The sequence below is a fragment of the Epinephelus fuscoguttatus genome, linkage group LG1 (genome assembly GCF_011397635.1).
Source record: "Epinephelus fuscoguttatus linkage group LG1, E.fuscoguttatus.final_Chr_v1".
NCBI classification, from domain to species: domain Eukaryota; kingdom Metazoa; phylum Chordata; class Actinopteri; order Perciformes; family Serranidae; genus Epinephelus; species Epinephelus fuscoguttatus.
In genome coordinates this window covers 23090473-23114361 of record NC_064752.1, presented here as the reverse complement: position 1 = coordinate 23114361, position 23889 = coordinate 23090473, and the positions used below count along the sequence as shown (strand labels likewise).

The window sequence follows — 23889 nt, the reverse complement described above, 5'->3', positions numbered from 1 at the left end:
CTGTGATACAAACATGCTGCTCATGCAGACAGCGTGGCCCAGACACTATGTCTACTTTATCCACTTTATCACTGTAATGGTTAAACAAATCAAGTGCAACATATAAAATGTAAATCTATTTTACCATTTTAAAAGCTTTATTACAATCTAGTCCTGAAATCCACCCATCAGCAGACGTCAGGATAGCATTGATATTGGCATCAATGGTATCCCAATCCTAATAAAAAGTCTTAACAACACATACTGAAATTTTAATCCAGATCAAAAACTAAGACTGGATTACGTGACCAACCCATTTTCAAGATTTGATCCAATGATGCGAAATCCAGTCAGATTACTTCTGAACAACTGGGCCCCTGTGTTTATTCTTTTATCTGTATTATTAGTCTTTCATGAGAATCAAACCTATGGTGGTGTAACAGTTCCATACTTAATATTTTTGGTACCCATAAAATCCCATGTCCCCCGCCCCCCCCCCACCACTGCATTTGCTGTTTCTATTTTCCAACTCTCTTCTATCGATTCATTTTCTTTCAATAAACAAATTGATGTATTACTTAATGATTTAATCGATAAAATCTAAGACAATGTGTCTACATTATAAAAAGAGAAAATACTGTGATATAAAAATAAAAATACAAGTCTTTTCATGACCCTGCTCTGACCAGAAGGGGCCTTAAAAATAACATTTCATGGGTCTTGGCCATGTGTTGAAATGGGAAAATCGAGGTCCGTAGCACAGCTCTCTGGATTTCTCTAACTATTGATTCCCATCTCCTGTGAGGCAGAGGGATCGATCAGTAGGATTTAGACATGGGGGACACTCTCTCAACCCTCCCTTCTGGCTAGCACGCTGCATCACAGTTGGCCAAACTGCTGCCGACTGAAGGCTTACTGACACACCTGAACTTTTCTCCTTCTCTGTTTTCTTTTTTATCTTAGCGTTTCTCATTACTTGCTCAGGTACTTCAGTGCTTCTTCCATTCTGAGTCATTTTAGACTTTGCCAATGTTCCTCTACTCGAGAGTGGAACAGCATGAGTTTTCAAGAGGTCTCTCTTGAAGCAGCAGAGGAACATTAAGGGTGAGATGTGGAAGGGAGGTAGAAAGAAAAGAGTTGGAGAAGGGGAGAAGGAAAAAAAACTGAGAAAAGGACATTTATACCTTGGAGAGCACCACTTAAGCAAATTACAGTGGTCTGCAATCAAGAGGCTGAAAATACCAAACTGCTGGGTCACCACAGCAACCAAAAACCTGATCAAAGCTGTGAGCCGAGCAGCGGTTGATGGAAAGTGTGGGGAGGCACCAGGAGAGGAGACAACAGAGGGAAAGCTCAGGAAGAGGGAGACAAAATTGGAGTTTAAGGTGAAGTCTAGATATAATACTAACTGATCAACTGATCAAATGTGGCGTGATCCACACAGACACGCTCCAAGCTCTCTCTTTATTTGTGCTCGCTTCCATTACTGATGCATCTCGGCTCGGTCCACTTTCTACTGAGGCGCCCGCACCATCAGATACATTTGATAGTGAGGAGAATCTGCTAAATTGTATACTGTGGGAGAATTTCTCTCCACATAGCCCCTCCTCATTTCTTTCCCTTCTAGTGGCGAGCAGATGGAAGTCCGTTCCATGGCTCAGGATTCAGCGATAACACTGTTTATGAGTTCCATTACGTGCTCGGCAGGCTGCAAGCACTCTGTCTCAGCGTAGCCATAAGGAAGTAAAAAAAAAAAATGCTCACAATGAAAATAGATGCAGTTTATTTGTGATTATACAGTGTGGCTATGCTTATCAGCGTTTGAAATAAGCACTGTGCATTTAAAAAAAAGGTTTACACATAGCTATATTCCAGCCTATCCCTCTTGGGCCTCCACTGTGGAGATCCCTTTGAGTTTTGGTTGTTGTGGTGCTGACACAAGATGGTTGGCAAAATCAATTTTGTTTTTACTTCTGCTTTAGAAGGTCTGCATCTGACTTTAAAAACGAGGGACAGATATGCAGTCGGGGAAATACAAAACAGTCAGTGTATAAAAAAACTAAACTGATATAAATCACTTGCAGAGAAAACACCACTACCTTGCTAAGTACTGCTGTATCCATTATCTCCTATTGGTTCAGCTCAGCTAATGACAGCACGGGGGAAGGAGAAATGTCGCAATTCAGCAGGAACAGATTTGCTAACAAACGCTAAAATGCATGTGCTTTGACAAATGGTCAATTGCTGCCTGTTTTAGTTAATCCAGTGAAGGATGAAAACAGGACATTATTGGCATAATTTCAAAAGAGGAAAAAAAAAGAGGTGAAATGACATTAAAAAAATGAACATGTTAAGAGCAGAGCGAGGTGAAACAAAGGCAGAGTGAGGCGTCCCTTCATTTCTGTCTATTTTACCAGAATTTGAATCTGTCAAAGGCAGCCTTCATAAGACTAATGTATTCTGTGGCTAATGGAGCTGGTAGCTTCGAGGGCTGGGCTGAGAGTCGCCACAATGATTCTCACTCATTTCCTCTGAAGGGCCAATTATCTCAAATAGAGGCATTATGAAAGGAGCCGAACTTGGTCAAGTGAACAAACCCCTGCAACTCCAGCTAGTGCACCTAGCACTTAAGGTCATGATAGACCTCTGAGGGGACCTATTGTGACTTTAGGGTAGTAAATGTGGCTAAAAATACTGGCTAAATGTAGCCACCATTGATCTCAGCAATAACAGTAATAATAATAATAATAATAATAATAATAATATATTTTATTCAAAGAACTGGCAAAAGATGATTTGGGAAAGCAAAAGCTATCAGAATTGGTGCGACTGGATGAATATTATTTGCAGGTATTACAAAGTTACCGATGAACATACGTGTGTGAAGAGCAAGAAAGAGGTCACATGAACATGGCTGTGTTATGTATGAGAGTGGGTGGCTGAGTGGAGATGAAGAGAGAAAGAGGCAGTGAGAGAAGAGAAAGAAAAGGAGAGATTGTGTTGTCCTATGATGAAAGGCTTGATTGATTAGAGAGTGATGATTGCAGTAAATGGCCTGGAAGATGGCTCCATCTCTGTTTCCCGTTTTCTCCGTCTCTTATACCTTCTTCCCTCACTCACTTGCTTTCTCACTTACACCTCTCTCTCCCTCCGTGCCTCTCTTTGTCACCCCCTCTCCCTGGTTTCATCATGGCAACCCATCAACAGAGTGCCTCTCTCTCCCCTAATGGCACCGCTATTAGCACTAATGCATTTCAAACGTACAGCAGCTGCCACATCACAATCTGATGGAAAGTACATGTCTTCCTCCAATCTCCACAATCTCCATCCTTTCTTTCATCCAATCTCATGTCTCTGTTCCAACGTGTTGCACTTCGTGTCAACCCTCCTTCAGCTAAGCGACAGTGGTCATCATCTGTAGACGGTATACAATTTGGGGGGGGGGATGAACAACTGATTGATGTTAATGCAGCTGATAATATATGGCTGGACATATCATTGATGTTGACCACAGGCAATTTTCCATTTTGGAAAATTAGCAAAATAGATGCCAATTTACCGAAATTAAAAAAACAAACTAGTTGATGCCATTTTCTAATTTTTTATGTGCGGTGACCTAAGAGGGCAAATGTGCTACAACGCCCCAAAACAACAAGCTACAATATTTCCATGAGGAGAAACGTGCTGCAGATTAAAAAATGATGCCAATTCAAAAACACAAAGATACAAAACATAAACAACAACGGAAATGTGCTGCAAATGTAAAGAAAGAAGCCAAAACAAACACATCAACAGCAAACATGCTGTGAAAACAGAAACGATGCAAATATACAATGCACAAATGCCCCAAAAGCAATGCGTCATATCCAGTCAACACAACAGAAGTTCTCCTGTCCTCTAGGGGGAGCACTAAGTGGAACAGCTTGGTTTACGACCTGAGAAAGAGCATGCCCCCAGGAAGTGGGCCAGGCTCTGAGGCCTATTCTCATAGTGGCCAAACAGTGCAATTGCAACTACTGAGGCCATCACGTGATTGAGCCCAAAAAGACTTTTTACCATAGACTTAAGTTAGGAAAGAGACATCAATTAATCAGTGAATATGTGTGTAACAACGTCAGCAAAATTACTCATTTCACTATTGGGATTCGATCCGCTCGGTCCAATGACATTTGTGAAGGCTAGAAGAGCCGCAAAATTAAATACTTTTATCCTGATTCAAGTTAGCAGAGCGCTAAACTGGATGTCATCGGCTTGGCCAGCAGAAGTCTCTAGTGTGCCTGCTCCATGGGCCCAGTGATGTGGAAGCAGTGCTGATCATCCAGGTAATTTCATACCGCAGACATAGAGCTTTTTTGGCTTCATGTAAATGTGATCCCAACTCCAGTGCTTGTTTGTTTTTGAAGGAAAAAGAAAAGTGGATTAAAGAGGTGATATTAAAAGGGCCTTAGTCAGTTACAGACTTAGTGCCACCCTAGAGGCCTTAAGAATCTCTGATGCTTTGACTAGATGTGAAGAGTTTTCCTGTTCATTTTCGGGGTTTGTGTGTATTTTTGGCATCATTTCTGTATTTGCAACATATTTGCTGTTTAGATATTTTATTTTGGCTTCCTGCAGCACCTTTTTCCATTTGAAGGACATTTCTTTTGTTGTATCTGTTGTAAATCTTTGCATGTGTTTTTGAATTTGCACCGTGTTGGCCACCATATCTCTGTGCAGTTCTTAGAAAAAGTATGTTAAAGGGTGAGATTATCCAACTTCAGCTTAATCACTGTAGGTTTATAGGATCAATGGCAGCTCTGCGTAAAGATAAAGAAATGCATCTTTAAACCTGCACTGATTGATTTTTTTGGCCACTTGAGGGAAGAGGTTGTAAAGACAACATTGACACATTATCAAGTTTATATGGCTAACACTGGCAAACAGTTATCTACTTATACATCCAGCAGATACAAAGCACCATTCATTCAGAGTTGTATTTCCGGCCCCCTAATGAATTAAAGCCCAAAATGCACACTGCCTTTGAGAAATGTCTCTTTAGCTGCTAAATGCTCCACCATGTTCAACAGCTAGTCACTTACTCCGTGTGCCATCTGGTGCTGAGCAGGTAGTGTACAGTCAGTTTTAAGAGCTTTTTCACTCATAAAGCCTGCATGCTGTGGCTGAGAACAACACCATGAGAGCCTGAGAGTGAACAAAAACAGTCAAGTTGCAGGATGGAAGATGAAAACAATTAGCCGAAAGAAGCTTTAAAGCAACACAGACATGAGAGAGACAGCAGAGATAGTTCTCTGCATGATCATCACTACCGGCGACCCCTCACACACAAGTAGTCAAGTGCTTCAGTGTTTTTATAAACAATGTTGATAATAGGTGCTTTAAAGTTTTAAAAAATGGATGCTTCTTCAAACTAAACTAGACTTAATAACTCACTAATCTCACTAATCAAAGTATTTTGAATAAAATAAAAGTAATAGGACTGTTGAATGCTGTGCATGCTCCCACAGAGGCAGGAGTATGATTATGTAATCGTTGGGATATTGTTTGTACTGTCCTTGTGAAAAGATTTGTTAACCGTAGGCTAACCATTACCAAGTATTAAACCCTCAGCATTAGTCACTGTCACTGAACCCACACACACACATGACCTGAGCTAAACTAGGCCAAGCTCACCATTTATCATACATTCAAACCGCATGCAGAGACATAAAAGAAGAGGAGTTGAAAATGGTCAAGCTCACTTTAAAAAACACACAGCAACCCACTGTAACACAGAGAATCTATAAGATACTTTATCTACACGTGTATTACAGAGTCATAATTACACTGTGATCAGTCAGGACTAGATTATCTTTACTGGTCAGAAGTCATTTTAAGATACTGGATCTATAATGACATTACAGATGTAAAGACACCATTTAATCATGTAATAGCTTGACTGGACTGGGGATATCCATAATTCATACATGACTACTGAAAACATTTAAATCAGATTGATCAGATCATATTTTAGCTGGTGAAAAATCCTAATATGTCATAATATATGAAACTGTCGTAATAAATGTTAGAACAGCTGCCAGAATGTTACTGGTGGCACATATGGTGCACAGAAGCCTAATGTGGTGCTATTTTGTCCCACATTGTCTCTACCAGCAAACCTAGCATATTCAGTAAGCCTCACCATGAATATGTCCGCCCACACTCCAAGTTAAGAAGTCATCAGTCCCTGAAGCTGAATAATATTTTTTGTTGACTTTTAGTCTCTTTTTTTTTAAAATAGGAAGCACTGATCTGCAACTGATACTGTACCAAACATCGGGCCAACGCTGACTCAGGTAGCTGGATTATTAATAACAATTGGGCTGACGTATTTGTTCAGTTGTTTTAAACTGGAATTTTATTTCCTGTTTAAGTATTGACCAATTTGTTGCTGCATTTAGAGTTTTTTTTTACCAAGTTGCTGGGCACAGTTTATTATTTTAATAACAAATAACAATTCAGTACATTTATATTTACATACTTCTGCGTTACATTTTGTTTTACAAAGTTAGAAAAGCAATGTTTTAGTCAAGTCTGATGCTGCCTTATGCATGTAAGGATGACGCCATTCACCTTCACACAGTGAGGCATATAGCTTATATACAGTATTACACCAGGTATCACTATTACTATCAGTCAGATTGGTGCATCCCTACACTTTAAAGAGAATAACATGTATGTCAATATTTATTACCTGAAAATGACTGCTACATTTCTGGCACCAATAAGCCCTGGATTTTAAGAGAACATTCTGCATGAGTGCATTCAATCTTTAGATGGATACTAACATAAGCATTTAATTGATTTTTTTTCCAGTCGGTTTTTTTTTGTTAATTCCATTGGCTGGCCAACTGTGTTAATTGAGAGAGGCTGCAGCAACAGCCTTGTACATGGGGCTCTATCCACTAAGCCACCGACGCCCCACAATTTTATCATTGTTTTTAAAATGTCTGCATGTTTAATGTGTGTTTTTGGTGTTCGGTTGCATTATGGGAGAAAAAATACTAGAAGTAGTAAAGCATTTTTGAACTGTCAAACACACAGATAATCATATCATGGCTTTTACTACAGAAAAGCAACATTTCAATCCAACCTATACATTATCCACATCTAGCTGCTGGCTCAGAGCTGTAGGACTGTTTCACAACCTCATTCTGAAATAGAGCATTTTTGAAATTAGGGATATGCTGATGCTTCCCTGAGAGGTTTAATAGTGCTCTTCTTTATGGCTGCCAACTCTCAGTTTACCAAACAAAGCAAAGTTTTGATATTTGGCCCTGGAGTTGCTGGTTCCCCTCCCTCCTTGGGAGAATTGCAAAGCAGCCCTGAAATGACTGTGTCGCCTTGGGATGACTCTGTTGCCAACACAATAGTGGCGTGTCACAGAGGGATGGGCACCTGACCTTGAGAAATCAGCGGCAATCCAACACTTTAATGTCTATTTCACACACCATTTCATTCCAATGGATTTAAAACCCTGAACGACCATCACAACAGTTGTTACGATCAACATTTTGACATCCATAATGTCCAGCAGTCGGGATGGTCAAAAACTGGCTCTGCAGTTAGACTGGGAAAAAGCTTGAATGTGTGTGTGCGTGAGAGGGAAGGGGAAGAGTGAGGTCTTCCAATTGCTACGGTAACAGCTGCGATGGCAGCCGCTATGAGGAACAGGCGTATCATTGAGTTTCTATGATGTCACCGGTTTGGCGAGGCGAGCAGATGGGCTGGGCCAGGTACAGAACCTGCCGTTAATAAACACATGCAAATAAATACCTGCTCGCCGACAAACACAAACAACCACATTATGCTTTTCCAACCCACACACACACACACACACACAGACTCACACACACACACGCGCACTCACAAATTCTATCAAAACGCACCGTCACTCATGCATAAACACCTTTTCTCTTCATCTGACAGACTGCTCCACCCGCTAGTTTAAGATGCGACGCATTTCTCCTAATATGCCCAAAGAGCATGCAGCCCTAATCTAATTAGAGTGTCAGTCAGCAGAGTGTTCACCTAAAGAGAAATTAGGAAAGCACAAAATCTACAAACAGGAAAAATCTCCTTGCAAGGATGTGGCATATCTACCTCTCCCACTCCTCTCCTCCTCCCCCACTCCACCTCTTTTTTTAATGGTTTCACAGTTGCCCCTGCTGAGATTCATTACCTGGCCTAATTATAAAGGCAAATGAAATCAGCTCCAATACATTATTAATAGCGGAGCGCCATTAGGATTCTTTTGCAGTATTTGCAACAATATGATATATTCCAACTGTTTTCATGCCTGATTAAAGACACGTACAGATAACAGAAAAGGTATATGAACGTGACGGTGGGTGCGGGGGGTTATGACGCTGGGGACTGGATGGAAAGAGAGATGGAAACGAGAAGAGAGAAAGACAGAAAGGAGGAACAGAGGGAGAGAGGGGTTTTGGCGGGGGTGGGTTGGATTAAAGAGAATGCTGGCTTTTCCACTTGAGGAGGTATTGATGCCATATTGGATGCAGCTACTTATGAACAGGTGTGCTGTGTGTGGTCACTGTGACCCGGGCTCCACTTCCTGCATGGCTACACATCCGATCGAGGTGCATCAGAGCCAGGCAGGGGGAGGCAGACATCAACCCCCCTCAGGCCTAAGATGAAGGGACAGCCGCACTGCAGCTCCCTCCCTCGGACCAGCAGGGAGGGTGGGAGCGGTGTAGCCCCGCCACCCCAAGACTACAGCTTCAGAGTGTAAGCAACCATGAATAAAAATGGACTTTGCAGGGAAGTAGGGCTCATAATTATTCGTTTTAAATCAGTTAAAGCCTTTTCTCAAATATCCCCCAGGAGGCGCTGGGTTAAAAATCCATTTGTGGGAAGTGTACCATGACAGCGAGCTCGTCTCCCTGGAGACAGAGGATATGACAGTAGGGAATGTGCATGTGTATCTGTCGGGTAAGGTTATATGTGTGTGTGCGTGCATCAGTATGCAAGCATGTTCATGGGGCATTTATGTGTTTGCAAATTTGAGAGTCAGTGGAGCACGGAGGCTCACAAACACACACAGTCAAACACACAAACCACAGTAATGCCATTTTTTTTTTTTGGGTTATATTTCGAGAGCGGATCTCTTATGTTTTAAAGGTCAGCTGCAAGAGAATGTAATGTTCAACTTGCTGTGGCCTGTGAAACAAAACGGACAGAAGACTCTTAGATAAAACTGAAGACCAGAAAAATTACAACCCCAAAAGTTAGTAATTATAGTGTGTGTGCGTACATGTTAAGACTGTTAGTGTGTTTTTTTTATTACCACGTTGTCTCTGTGATGCTGATCACATTGTCATTAAAGAGTTTCAAGTAAAATAGGGGAGAACTGCTACATTGAGAGGAAACGTTAAAACAGGTGATGGGAAGAGAAACCAGTTTTGCCTGGAAAAGAAAAGAAAAAAGAAGGAAGAGGTCTCGGAGAAGGAGGGACAGGAGCGGGTGTCCTACTTTACCGTCACACCGTCTTGCCATACATGCAGGTTCTGAAGCTGTTCCGCCTCCCTGGCCAGTTTCTACAAGGGAACACAAAAACAGCAGTGTGAGTGTCAGAAGTCAATAGGACATTGATTTGTGCGTGTGTGTGTTTGTGTGTGTGAAACAGACAAACAGATGGGACGATGGCGATGGTGACCTTGTTCCCTACAAAAGCAAGTATAGCTGTAAATTAACTGGATAATTCACAGGATTAGGGAGTGCCAAACCCAACAACACTCCTTAAAGTGCTGGTCCAAATTACAGTATGGCACCACAAGCCTTCATCAAAAACTGCTTGTTCACAGACACTAGGTGAGCCAGCTAAATACAGATTTTAAACCCCTCTAGCAGCTGTAGATTGTACCTAAAAAAAACTGTCTTTGTTTCACAACGTCTATATCTTTTAAAAACCAGTGAACATATTGATGAATAAACTTTAAAAAAAATCCCACACTTGAGAATCAACAAGAAGAAAGTTTTATCATCAGAAATACAAAATTAAATTGGGGAAATTTGAGTGCCATATAGTGAAAGTGTGGTTACAAACTGAGGTGATAATATGTGTGTGTGTGTGTGTGTGTGTGTGTGTGTCTGAATAACAGCAGGGATATTGCAGTAACAAGTCAAGGCATGGGCCGCTATTATCTGAGGCAGATCCACACCACTCCAAATCCGTACTGACCGATCTTGACATTTGCAGGTTAGTTGTGTACTTTTCCCGAGGGGATGTTTGTTTGTCAACAAGCATGCAAGATATTTGTCCATGCTTTTAGATAAGTGGCAAACAATAGCTAGGGAGGTAATGTCTGCTGTGACTCAAAATTCATGACTTTGGCTGCTGTCAAGTTCTGAGCGAGTATCACAGAAGGCATTCAAATACAGTTCAAGATACTTGTACATGGTAGGCTTGGGTGGTATCTATTACTTGATACTTTTCTGACATTTCACTCTGCTATACAGTAGATAACGGTATTTGTGTATTAAAAAGAAAAAAAAAATGTAAAAGCTAAGTTTTTATGTCACTGTCTAACCCACTGGTTCCAAACCCGGGGGTCCAGACCCCCATTAGGAGTCGTCAAAGCTTCACGCGGATCGCAAGGGCATCTTTATTTTCGGGGGTACAAGGAAACTTAAAAAATTATATATACAGGAAGCCTATATCTCACCATTTCATTCATTTCTCTGAAGAAAACTAAATGGAATCATTTAGATTAGAAAGATTAGATTATGATTCAAGATATTAACTTAACTGATGCAAAACAGAAATAATGCTCAAAATCCATCCAAATTGTTTGTTTCCTGCAGTTCCTCCAACTTTCTGAAGTTACTGCATTCACAATTGGGGCTAATTATACAGTTCATCAGATGTTCATTGCTGTTGTTCTTATGCATTAAAGAAAATATGAAATACCTATGAAATATGCCACTCAGTTGTTAGTTTACTCAGTAGTAGAAGAGGGGTCCAATAAGGAAAAAGGTTGGGAACCACTGGTCTGTCCCACAATGCTGTGTCTCTGACGCAATTAACCCACTTAGACAAGTCTTGCTGGGTTTATATTCTTATGGCCCATGGAATAATGACCAAATTGGAAATAAGCACCCCTCTTGCTGGAGGACCTGATGACACTTGTTGCTGAGGTGGCTAGTGACACATCAATGAGCTGAACGGAAATGACGTGTTTAATAAAATCATGTATCTAATAAATTGCTTTATAAAGTTACATTTAACAAGACTCCGGACAGAGGTATTCTTTTTTTTCACTACTCCTATAACGTTATCCCCACCACTTGCAGTTGCCATCTTTCTCAACTCAGCTGCCTGATCCACCAGTAGACACTGACCCCTGGTGGCACATGCTGTGTACTACATCTCTGTATCAGTTTAATAGAAAAAGGAGTATCTGTATTACTGATGGTATTGAAACTCATACGTTCAGGATTTCAAAATACCCTGATATACCCCAGTGTAGGAAAATATCAACATACTTAAGTATCTCTTTATTATTTTTTGTAATACTATACAGATTCTTAGAATACTGTATTCATTTTTAATTAAGAGTTTACATGCAAAAATGTGTGGCAGTGGTTCCATTTTGTGTAAAGTTTAAACCTTTGACCACTAGATCCTTCAGTGTTGTAGTCTATCTTTAGCCATTTGACTCTTCACTCCAATGTAACAACATATCACAAGGGTAAACACAAAGAACAGGCCTATAGACTAATCGGTTAGGACTTGGTGTGACAATCCCTGGAGTTTCAGCGTGCTTCGTGCCAGAGCATAGGTGTTTCGGCCGTGACCGCCCGGCAGAGCCATCCCCTGACACATCATCAGTTGTGCACCTCAACATCATTGAGGGTTTCAGCCTTTTATCACAAGACACCCTCCACTAAGGCAGGCCCACCACAGGCTAATCAGGCCTGGGTGTGTGTCAGAAGGTTGGCTCCTCTGTGGTCACCTTGGGGCCCAGACGGGATCATTTCTCTTCAGCCATAGCCAAAGATAAAACAGGCATAAAGGGCACACTGTTAAAACTGGCAGTTTTCTTAAAGTTAGATTTTAAAAACTTGCAATATATAGCCCGCCTTAATATTCATCTCAGACTAGTATCAACCACCACTTACTCATTGATGTTGTCTTGAAAAATATGCTTTAACAGTCTAACATGATTTACCATGATGTAGCTAAGGCTTATCTCTGAAGAAGCTTAAAGTATGTAGGCTTCTCATATAGGAAGTCATCCAAGTGGCAAATATGGTGAAGCCTTCCAGTCTCTCTCCCTCTCTACTCCCTTCCCTCCCTCCCATGCCTCAGTATCTAGGTTTCCCCGGGCCTCTAGGGGGCGATCTTGTTCCTGTCCCAGAATAACGTGATCAGCCATTAAGTCCCAGAGCCCTGAAATTACTAACCCTATTTAGACCCCTGCTACAGTACGAGCTCATTCATTTGTGGAGCCACACTGAAGGAACCAGTCCGCTACCACGGGAGGATTTTTATCTACCGAAAACACACAAGACATCAACTCTCATTATAGTAAAAGCTGTCCTATTTCTATTAAGAGCTCCGCCCACCTCATCTCAGCTGCTCCTCCCACTCACAGGAACACAGACACAATGCCGCTCCGCCTCCTCTCATCACACACACACACACACAAGGCCCCAGAATACCAGCCCACACTCTTGTGGATATCGTATAGGGACGTTGGTGGAGCATAATAGTTTAAAGTATGCACATAATATGATATCACTAACCTAATTTGTGACACATAATAGCAGAGAATCTGGATAATTCGAAGTCCTCTGTGTCTCTATGCTTTTGCATTGTGCTTTTAATCACCTGAACAAGCCTTAAATAACAACGATAAGATTTCATTCATTTCCTAATGAGACAATAGGCGACTAAAACAATGAAGTGAGGATCTAATTAGCCCATTGAAATGATTACCAAAGAGTCCATTAGAAAAGACAGTAATTGTGTGGCTTTTCCGTAAGAGAGGGTCAGTCTTCCTAAAGGGCAGCACCACAGTGGTAATCTCTTGGTGAAACTATCAACACTACATTTTTCAATTAGGGATCAACACTGAGGAGCATTTCCAGCCCTGAGATTAGCCTGAAAATTAAAGCCATATGCTTTCACTCTCTGCCACAACAGCTGGAATATGTAAAACAAAAAAAAATACATATATATATATTAATATGCAATGTTCTTTTTGAAGACATAAAAACATTCGATTTGTTTGAACTATTTCCACACTTTCTCCCCCCCTCAACCCTCTGTCATGATCTTTGATCTAGCTCGCCTTTCATCCCCTTGGCTCAGTCTTTTTCTCAGCATTTAATCTGTCAGTAAGAATCTCTACTTTGTCCCTTTAGAAAATCCATTTCTCTCCCCCTGAGTAGCCCACACATCTTTTTTTCAGTCCTCTGTTTCTCCAGCTGCCTCTCCCTTGGTATTTTTCCTCCCTCTCCCCCTGGTAGGCCACCATTTCTCTGGGACCCTATCTCTTCCCTAGCAGCTTAATGCAGTCCCCCTGCTCCAAAACAGCCATGTGTCTTCATGTGTCTTTCCTTCCTCTGTGTTGGCCCAGATGGATGGGCAACACAAACAGCCAATGAATCAGAGTGAGAGATGTGGGAAGGAGGGGGGCAGGGATATATCATCTATGCTGGTGGCTGGAGCCCAAGCAGCTTAGAGCACTGGATGAGCATAGTGAGATCAGCACAGTACAGCACAGATAAGCTCGGTACAGGCCCACACAACACAGCAAATAACACTACAGCATGCAGGCACAAAGACACCAGAAGAGTTGACAACGTGAGCGCGGTCCTATAATGTTATTGCCATTGTAACCTTGACACAAAATGCATCACATGTTGGGCCATTTGTCACAGAGCCTTCAGGCAAGGTCAAGAACCATAAACACAACTCGGTAATGGATAGTGGCATGTGAAGTACCTCGGCAAGGTCTGCAGCCTTAAACAACACACAATGGAGTCTGTCGTGTATGCAAACACCATACATAATGGTGCAGGTGATGATGTAATTGTACAAACGGCCCAACAGCAGGATATGCAGCTTGGTAATGTCTCCGCTGTCCAAGAACCTTGACGGTGAAAAGCCGTGCTCCCTGACTGTGAACTCACGGAGCAAGAAGACAGCAGGAGGATAAAAAAAATATAACCAAAAGCTCAGCATGAGGCGATTAGGATCTTTAATATTCATAACAGTTCAGTTTGCTCTGTTCCAGAGGGGAGCAGTTTAATCACTCGAAGTCATGTTATTTCTAGGGGAATGACAGCGCACCAGGGATGGACAGCGTCATGCTGTGGTGAGCGCCAACTCGACACCGGGCCGCCTGTATGATTGCTGCAGCCTGTTAGGCCCTTCCACTGAGCATTAACTTAAAGGGCACTTGACACACCACACTGTCGTCTGTGTGATCTGGAGGGACACTCCAAAACAGCCCTACAATGTGTGTGTTTGAGTGAGAGGGCACTTGAGAAAACACGACACGGCCTGTACATGTGATTGCAGCCTTGAATCGAGGTACTCAACATGTTCTAAATGACCTCTCAGCTTGGTTTCTGGGAACGCTTAAGTCACTTTGGGGACCAAAAGACTGTGAAATGACTGTGGTGAGGTCACTTAACCTTCTAAGAGAGACTAACGCAGCGAGGGAAGACCCTTAGTAAATTTTACAATGATTGGCTGCTGTGGATGGTGACAATCAAAATGATGAGCCACTTAGCTCTTTGAAAACGATGTCTAAATATAGAACAGCTTGCTTAAGGGTCCTTCCCACATTGCTGAATTAAATATCCAGACACAGCATCACTAGAAATTACATCTTTGTTACATCCAGTGAAACATAAGTGACTGGGAAGAATCAATATGTTTACCTAAAGACAGTGTAAAGCAGATATTCTCAACCAGAACGCTGTGGTGCACTGATGAGCCGAAGAGTGCAATCTAGTGGGCTACAGAGGTACTGCCAATTGGTTAGATGAAATTAAACACGTCATTTTTTGGTAATTTACTAAGCTTATCATTTTTTAAATGTGCTCACGAAATCATATAAACAAAAAAAATCAAAAATCAAATAAGAATACATCATTTCGGGGCGCTGGTGGCTTGGTGGTAGAGCAGGCACCCCATGTACAAGGCTGTTGCCGCAGTGGCCCGGGTTCAACTCCAGCCTGTGGCCCTTTGCTGCATGTCACTCCCTCTCTCTCTCTCCCTTTCACACTTAACTGTCCTATCCATTAAAGGCTAAAAAGCCCCAAAAAATATCTTAAAAAAAAAAAAAAAAGAATACATCATTTCAATGACCAGTTATGTTTAAATGTCATCAGGTAGAGTCAAGCATGTTTTGCTACTGTTAGCTAGCTAACGTTGCAACAGATGCAGTGACACAAATGGAGTATATTTTAAAATGGAGAAGTGATGTGGAAGACAACTCCGTGCCAGTAAAAGCTCCAAACTCTGTGTTGAGGAAATATGACTCTGAGTTAAGGCTGGGCAATGCATAGATATTATACTGATATCATGATATGAGACTAGATATTGTCTTACAGTTTAGATGGTGTAATGTGGTTAACTGTTGTCTTTTCCTGCTTTTAAAGGCTGCATTACAGTAAAGTGATATAATTTTCTGAACTTCCCAGACTACTGTAGCTGTTCTATGTTTTATCTTGACCTACTTAGTCATTATATCCACACTACTGATGACTGTTTATCAAAAATATCATTGTGTAAATATTTTGCAAAAGCACCAATAGTCAACTCTACAATATCCTCGCAATATCGATATTCCGGTATTTACTAAGAAATATTGTGATATTTAATTTCTTTGATATCCCCCAGCCCTACCCTGAATACTAGGGCTGCCCCCTAATAGTCAACCAAAGAGGTCATTAGTTGGCAAGATTTCATTAGTCACTTAGTTGCCTTGTCAAAATAAACCAAAACCTACATGACTGGACCTTGTAGGAATTTAATTTGAAAGGACAGACACAGGAAGTGGCCACGCTCAGCAGTCAGACAGGAGTCACATTAATTTACAGGGCTGGTACATGCAGTTATTACACAGGCTAGTTAATGACATGTTGGGCAGGAAATCCAAAGTGTGGGATCATTTTGAGAAGGTGAAGGACGAACCCAAGATCACAAACGCCGACTACAAACATGACGTATCATCTGAAACATGTCAGTAGCTACATGCCCATTAGCCACTTAGCACAATCATTACTGCTTTGCCGACAGCGTCATTAACAGACGGCTCGCTCAGTGTGTGACGTGCACTTGTAGATAAAATATAGGCCTATATTAATGAAGGTTCATTAGTACGGTTTTGTATTTCTCTGTTATGTAGCACAGTGTTAACAATGTTACTAATACTATTCTTTCTCACACCTTCAACTCAAACCATTGTGTTGCCCTGCCCCAAATATCGAATTTAATAGCGATGCACCGACTATTCGGTAACCGAATATATTCAGCCAAACATTGCAAAAAAAACACACATTCGGTCGAATAAATGAAAAGCAAGGCCAAATGATAGCGGCGTGTTTTGATAACGCAATCAAACAAGGTACGGTGACGGACAGAGTAAAATCTCGGCAGTGTGGCAATATTTTACTCCGTCCGTCACCGCACTCACATTTGCGACTAAAAATAGTTTTGTGCGGGCAAAATAAATCATTCAGCATGCTGTGTGAGTACAGATTTCAACCAGCAGCAGAAACTAAACGGCGAATCCCGCCGGTTGTGGGTTGAACGGGGGCACAGGCACGGACAGGAATACGTATTCCTGTCAAATACAGTGGCGCATGATAACGGCTTACCGGGGAAGGAGAAGTCCGGCTCCAGGTGAATAACTTGTTGTCATGACTGCCCAAAAGTACCTGAACAGCCGAGCCATGGCGGCACACAGTAATTTATTCCATTGAAATATCATTGATGTATTATAGAAAAGTGATTTATCTTTTTATAAATGAAAAAAGGCACATCTGCCTCATTCTTGCCGTGGTATCCTGATACTACTCAGAACTGTGATACTTTCACTGGTATCGTACAGTGGGTCCCAATTTTGGTACCATGACAACACTAATCTGGAGGGGGTTCATCTGCAAAAACTAATGAAAAACTAAAAAACGGCATTCGGTACTCGGTATTCGGCCAAGCGTTTAATATTATTCGGCTTTGGCTTTAGCCACAAATTTTCATTTCGGTGCATCCCTAGAATTTAATAGTTTAATTAATATTTTAACATGTGGGCAACTAGTCGACTAATGGCCCTAAATGACGACTACTGGTCGACTAGAAAAATTCTTAGTCAGGGCAGTCCTACCGTGAATAGATCACATTTGGATTCATAATGGCAAGCAGTGATAGCTGAGGGCAAGCAGTATATTTATTTTGGTCATTACAGTTGATAGTGTGGTGGGGTGTTGGGATATACTAGTATTGACGAAAACCATGATATTTAAAAATGAAATATTGATGTTATTTTAATAATATACTTATGATAATATCGTATAAATAATCCAGCCCCTCTTATTGATTTCTATTTCTTGCCATTTTTGCTTGGTCTCCCTCCCCCAGTGCAACCTGGTTGCCTTTTTTTACTATCCATTAAGTGTAATTGCTCTTTATTTACAATTTTGTACAGTTATGGTTACAGACTTTCTCTCCACCCCCATAAGTAACTGGCAGATTCTGGTGTTGTTTGTGTAGTGCTAATATAAAGAGGCCCAGACCGTGGATATCTTCTGGAGGCAAGCCGTTCCTGACAACTCTGACAGCAAGAGGTAAAAACAAAATCCTCCGTCAATTACGACCATATAACTCAAGCCCCTTCACAAATTAAGTGACACAGGAATATGTTCACATATTATAGAATAAGTTTAGGCTGGGAAAAAAAAACCTTACAAACGTATCTTAACAGTGCTAGAACACAGAAATTACTATGAGAGCAATGTCGCTTACCTCTCCCATGGAGCACAACAGCAAAAGGGGAGAGGTAAGGCGGGAGATGCAACTGTATAGGCGAGGTACCCCCACAGGTGACATAGGGGTACAGACCCTGAGTATCAAATGTTCCACATATTGACTATAGAGACCTAAGCCTGTCAGGTAATAGCTGAAACAAATTTTGCGTAATTATAATACTTAATATTACAAATGTACGTTTGTCACACATTTTACTGCTGCTTGAGCGAAAATTGCTGTTTCATGGCTGCTGACAAATTCTTGCTACATCAAAATGTCCCCTCTGTGTCATGGTCTTGTGCTGTAGTAGTGCAGAGAGGTGCAGTGTCATGCAGCAGTTAGTCCATTAGGGGGCAGCAGACTGAGCATGCCAGTGAGCCCCAGCAGCAGCAGCCAGTGGAGCCTGTCAGAGTGAGAGCAGTCTGCTTTAAGCTCTTCATTCTGTCTTCTCCACTCGGCCGGGATTAAGGCCAATCATAGAAATCACTGAGTCAGAACCGTCCCACAATAACAGATGGAGGGACTTTCCACTCCAGAATTTTAAAACATCACAGACAAACTCACTTTCACTTCGCCTCGCACCCTCGCCGGCGCTGCAGCCGTCGTCCCCCACCACCTTTCATTCTCTCACCATCCCTTTATCTCTCCTCTTCACTTGGCTGTTTTATCCTGCCATCATATGCTGTACTCCATTTCTCTCCATCTGTCTCAGTTTACTGCCCTCAAACTTTCTCCCTCCTCTAACGCCATATTAATTCCAACAACACAGTCACAAACCAACTTCAAAACTGTTTAATTGACTTCACATAGCACAGAACTTGACGCAAGATGAAATGGGAAGAAGCTTGAGAACATATGACATGTTTTTATTGCTTGCATTATTACACTTTCTCCTCAGTGGCGTTAATGGCAAAACTTTCCATTTCAAGTTCCGGCAAACAAACTTCTGTGATAACAAGAATAGGCACTCCTTTTCAGAGTGGCCAAACAATGTTAAAGTCCATAATGAGGAGAAATAATGACCCTTAATTCCAGGTCCCTGGTTGGTTTGCGACCGGCAGCTGGGTATTGTAGTCCTTATTAGCTAACTCTGACAGAGGATCTGCATGGATGGGTGGGAGACCCTGTCTTTGTTCTGTGATCCAAAGCACCCCGTGGCAGGCCCGTTTGCAGAGGCTGTGCGTGTAGTGCTATTGTAGCATGTGCTGAGATAATCCCTGCCTTTGTTTCCCCCCCGATAATCTTCCCCCTCCACAACGGAAATGTTAACACTTTCTTTTTTGCCTTTCCCCACTCATCGTGGCACATTCCCGTCTCCACTGTGCTGTTTCCACGGAGACCGGATCTGGAAGACGCGAGCTGTCACCTACCCGCAGCAACTCCACAGCTTTTCAAAAATCAAACACCAGCTTTCTACACTCCACACAGGCCCACAGAAGCACCATGTTTCCACAGTAGATTGCCAGCATTGTGCTGAAGCTTCTGTGTGTAGTTCAATGGGACAAGAAAGGCAGCTGTCTTTACTTTGGAACAATACAGTAGCTCTCCACGGCAGCTAAACTCCCTCATTATGGTTCTTTAGAGCTACACTGAAAATAATCGACCTTGATCATAAGCTCTTGTGTACTAATCAGTCTACTTCTAACTTTATAAAATGGATATAATCAAAATACAATTATGTTAGAAGCAATGTCACGGGGCAAATGAGCTAATCTAATATATCACTGACTGCTGAAGTAGCTTCATAAAAACAATATTAATTCTCTTCTAATTGGGGCACTTTTTGTTTCATTTGAGATACTCCATTCAAAATAATATGCATTTCGCTCATTAAACCACAGAGCCTTTGAAGCTAAGTGGCAGACTCATCATAGCACAGAACGGGGCCAAAGACCATTGTACTGCACATTATCATTCACTGGAGCAACTACCATTGTAGATTTAATTAAACCTCCTATGGGACGTATGCTACAAACAGCTTCATTTACTCACAGGCACACATGTACACACACAGGTCACGATGCACGTATACAGCACAAATCTAAAAGACGTAAAGGTCAAACAAGGTCACTGCGGGAGCATCGCAGTGAGTCAACACCGCACAGATCTGCAGCCCTGACTGCTCGCAGGTAGCCACGTGTCCTACATGGAAGGGCCAGCAGGGGGCTCAGGGTGAGCGTGCAGGCGGAGCGGTGTGTGTCGGTGGGGCCAGGATCAGCTCAGTGACATGTGGATGTCTGGCTGGTTGGGCTCACCGTCCATTGTTTGACAGATAGTCACAGACATGCCCAAACTGCTGCCCGGCGTTTCCTGCTGTTACTGGTTTCAGTCAGGCAACAGAGACAGAGGAAGGGAGCCTAAAGGCACCACTTACAAAAAAAAAAAAACAAGATTTAGACGTCTTGTTTTTCTAGCAGCCCATAAGACATTGACCTTGCAGGTGACTGAGAAGGAGAAAATTGCATACCCATTGTCTGGAACAAGCGATAGCTAAAAATAAATAAGTCTAAAGAAGCCAAGTGACATTCCACTAGAAAGAAACAGAGCACATGACTGCTCTTTTAGTTGGTACATCTGTTAACAGGTGTGTGCGATTGCCTGGATGACCTGCTTGTTTCGTCCGCCTCCTCAGCAGAGCTGAGTGGGGAGGAGCAGAGTGAAACAGCATCAAGATGCAGGGCAAATGTCTCCTTGATCAGAGGTGAGAGTGATATATACAAGCACACTCTGCGACACAAACACAACACAATGAGACCGAGAGCTGATGCGTGCACTCAGCCACTCTATATTTCAACAATCTGTTATTTGTGTCACATCTTGACAAAAACTCTAGTTATGCCAAAGCACACACATTATGTGAAAGCACACACACGAACATACGGTATGAGCAGGAAAACAATGGCAGCGGCTGAAACTCCTCAGCATCTTGTTTGGCAGCCAAGCGTAATTGTCACGGCATATGTGAGTGCATTTAAAGGAGTGGTATGAAACATTCAGAGCAGAAGTCATTTATCTGAATAACAGCAAACAAATATTTGTAAAGATATGCTGGAGTAATGGCGCCCTGAGAAGAATGAAATCATGCTACCTCTGTGTGTCTTAATGCAAGCTTCTCGGTGGTCTGTTGTGGCTGACGGTCTGGCTGAGTGTGCATTTACATGCATGCGAATCCCTGTGTATCCCACTGGCTAGCTAATTGCTACAGCTCCACACTGGACTCATACGGCATCCCTGTAGGTCACCCACGGGATGGTGCAAGGTCAGTGCCTGGTGTTATCACCATCCCGACCCACGGTGACTGAACAGTAGGGCTGCATGACATATTTGTGTCAGTATAAACTATGCAATGTGCGCATGCGCAACAATCGGAGTCCCATAAAGTGCAAGTCAAGTGAGGCAAATCAACTCAAACATGTCATGCTAATTTTTTTTTTTTTTTTTTAAGCTTAATACCAAAAGGCAACCTTCATGGTTCTCATTTTCCATGATAAATGTAACTGGCCAAGCCTTCCCCTTGAAGATAAATGTGATGTAGCCTAGCAGTGTTTGTCATGGGAGGTGAGACAACATGTGTGTGCAGGATAGCACCGTAACTGGGCCAGTGAGCGCTGTAAGACCTCCAATCGTTCTTCGACAGCACCGCAGACAAAGCTACAGTAGTTAGCAGAAAGTGTCAAGATAATCTCAGGTTTCATGTTATGTTTTAATGCACATCTTCTACCGACCATTCTTCACCACAGAGTTGCAAGGCTGTAAAAGCTAGTAACCAGCTAGGAATCAGGCTAAAACTAATTAAGTTAAGAAACTACAGGTCTCCTAACCAACATTACAGTTTGGAGCCACCCACCCTCTAGATCCCCCCCAACACATCACTGTTGCCGTTGTCAGTAGCACTGTTAGCTCCTAGCCTCCAGCTCAGCAACCTCCACATTGAGAGCCGTATGCAGGCAATTCCAGCTCAGACTCTGTTGCACAGCCATGCTCTGAATGTTGCACACAGCTCCTTAAATGCATAAGCACACACATATACACATTAGGACGCTCTCAATCATCCCTGGTCACGTATTACACCCACACAAACTCCACTGTACACACTGTACTCTTGCAATCAGCTCAAAGAGCCCTCACTAATCAACGTGCAATCAATTACACACTGGTTTGTATTTTCTGTGCCCTTTTCTTTGGCAGGTTCACACTGGCTGTTGAGCTTGGATACAAATACAGTTGGTGAGGGTCAGACATGTTTTTAAGACAAAGGAGGAACTGAAAGAATTTTGGGGGGCAGAGTCTGGGAATCCCTTTTTGGAATTTCACTGGGTATAATTGTATCCAAAATACAAAAACAGTGCTTTAAATAATGTGCGATTAGTTGTCTTATTATATGTTGTATATGTATATGTATATACATCTACAATGGCAAGTGGAAATGACTAATTTGGAGATGACACAACCCTATATTATTCCCCGGTCATTAAATACTGATGCTGTGACATGCCCCGTGGCGTCTAACAGCAACGCATAGGGCACTCTTGACTGTATGACACACAGCTGAAACGCATTGTAACACTTGATTAATGGTGTGAAACAGCTAGTCATAGTTAGTTTTAGGCAACAAAACTCGTCACGTGATGTTAAAATAACATGTGATACAACCATACATATATGACATTACATTTACACAACATTAATTTTTGGTTTCACACAGAACACAAACAGCAGTCTCCAGGGTGAGAGTAAAGTTTTGTTTGAACCATCCAACCCCTCCTTCCCAACCCATGCAAACTTTCTCGCTCTTCATAATACAGTAGTTGCTCTTAGGCTCAAGTATAGCCCCAGATGAGTTTGCATTATAGTAAGTTGAAAGCCCTGTGTGTCTCATTAAGATGCTGTGCCTTCGGCGTCGATATCACACACATGATAAAGCATCAATATTTGCCGACCTGGGGATGAGAGCAGGCTGGATGGACAGGACACAAAAGAGGTGAATGGAGAAAGAGAGAAATCCCACCAAAGGACGGAGGCTGGCGATTTTTTTTTTCCCCACAGACCAATATTATCTCAGTCCATCAGCTTAGCAACCTTCCTTTCACCTCACCTCACCACAGCACCGTCTGCAATTCAAGGGCAAACAGTTTAAACAGTTTATTTTTGCTGTCCATTTTTTGCCCTTTACTTCAATCATCCTCCCTCTTACTTTAGATTGCTGATAGAATAATGAAAGCGGTTACACATTCAGGGCTTATAGGGAGGTTATTATTCAACTAAAAGGTCATGAGGTGTTACCAAAAAAGGTATTTTGTGAAGTCTTGCAGATTTACCTCGCTCCCTCCCCTCCTTGCTTTTCAGCTACAAAGAGAAAGTGTATGGTATCTGACAAAAGCCTTGTCAAAGTGCCAGAGAGTCCAGTGACAGCAGCTGGTGTTTGACAAAGTGTATCATTGACAGTGTGTGGCCAGGCAATTGTTCGGGATTTACACACATGTGCACGCATGAGTACACACCTTCAGTCATATTCATCCATGCACACACGCACACACACACACACTTACATTTGCACACACACACACATCTTATAAAGTATTCCAGCAGACATAAGAGAGGAAAAACATGCAGACACGGCCGTCTCTCAAAGCAATTACAGCAGATTGAAACCAAATTAAATTTGAAGCCTAGAGCAACACCAGCGACTGAACGTCTATGACAGATATGACAGGGGAGGAAGGGGAGTGCTGCGGGCCCAAAGGGTGGAGGGGATGTTGGAGAGAACCGCAGGTGTGGGTCAGAGGAGGAAGAGAGAGATACTTGGATGGGAGGGCAAGAGCAGACAGAAGTAGGGCAGAGAGCTGGTCCCACACAGAGAACACCAG

At 42.2% G+C, this 23889-nt stretch overlaps 1 protein-coding gene across 4 annotated transcripts in view; it reads right to left on the bottom strand.

The window, feature by feature from the left end:
• Window positions 1-23889, bottom strand: part of cacna2d2a (calcium channel, voltage-dependent, alpha 2/delta subunit 2a) — a 206311-nt gene that overhangs the window by 85774 nt on the left and 96648 nt on the right. For all 4 annotated transcript variants that reach the window (XM_049591377.1, XM_049591355.1, XM_049591360.1 and 1 more), the window contains one exon: window positions 9513-9572. In XM_049591377.1, the coding sequence (XP_049447334.1) occupies window positions 9513-9572 (60 nt within the window). The remainder of the gene's footprint in view (window positions 1-9512; window positions 9573-23889) is intronic.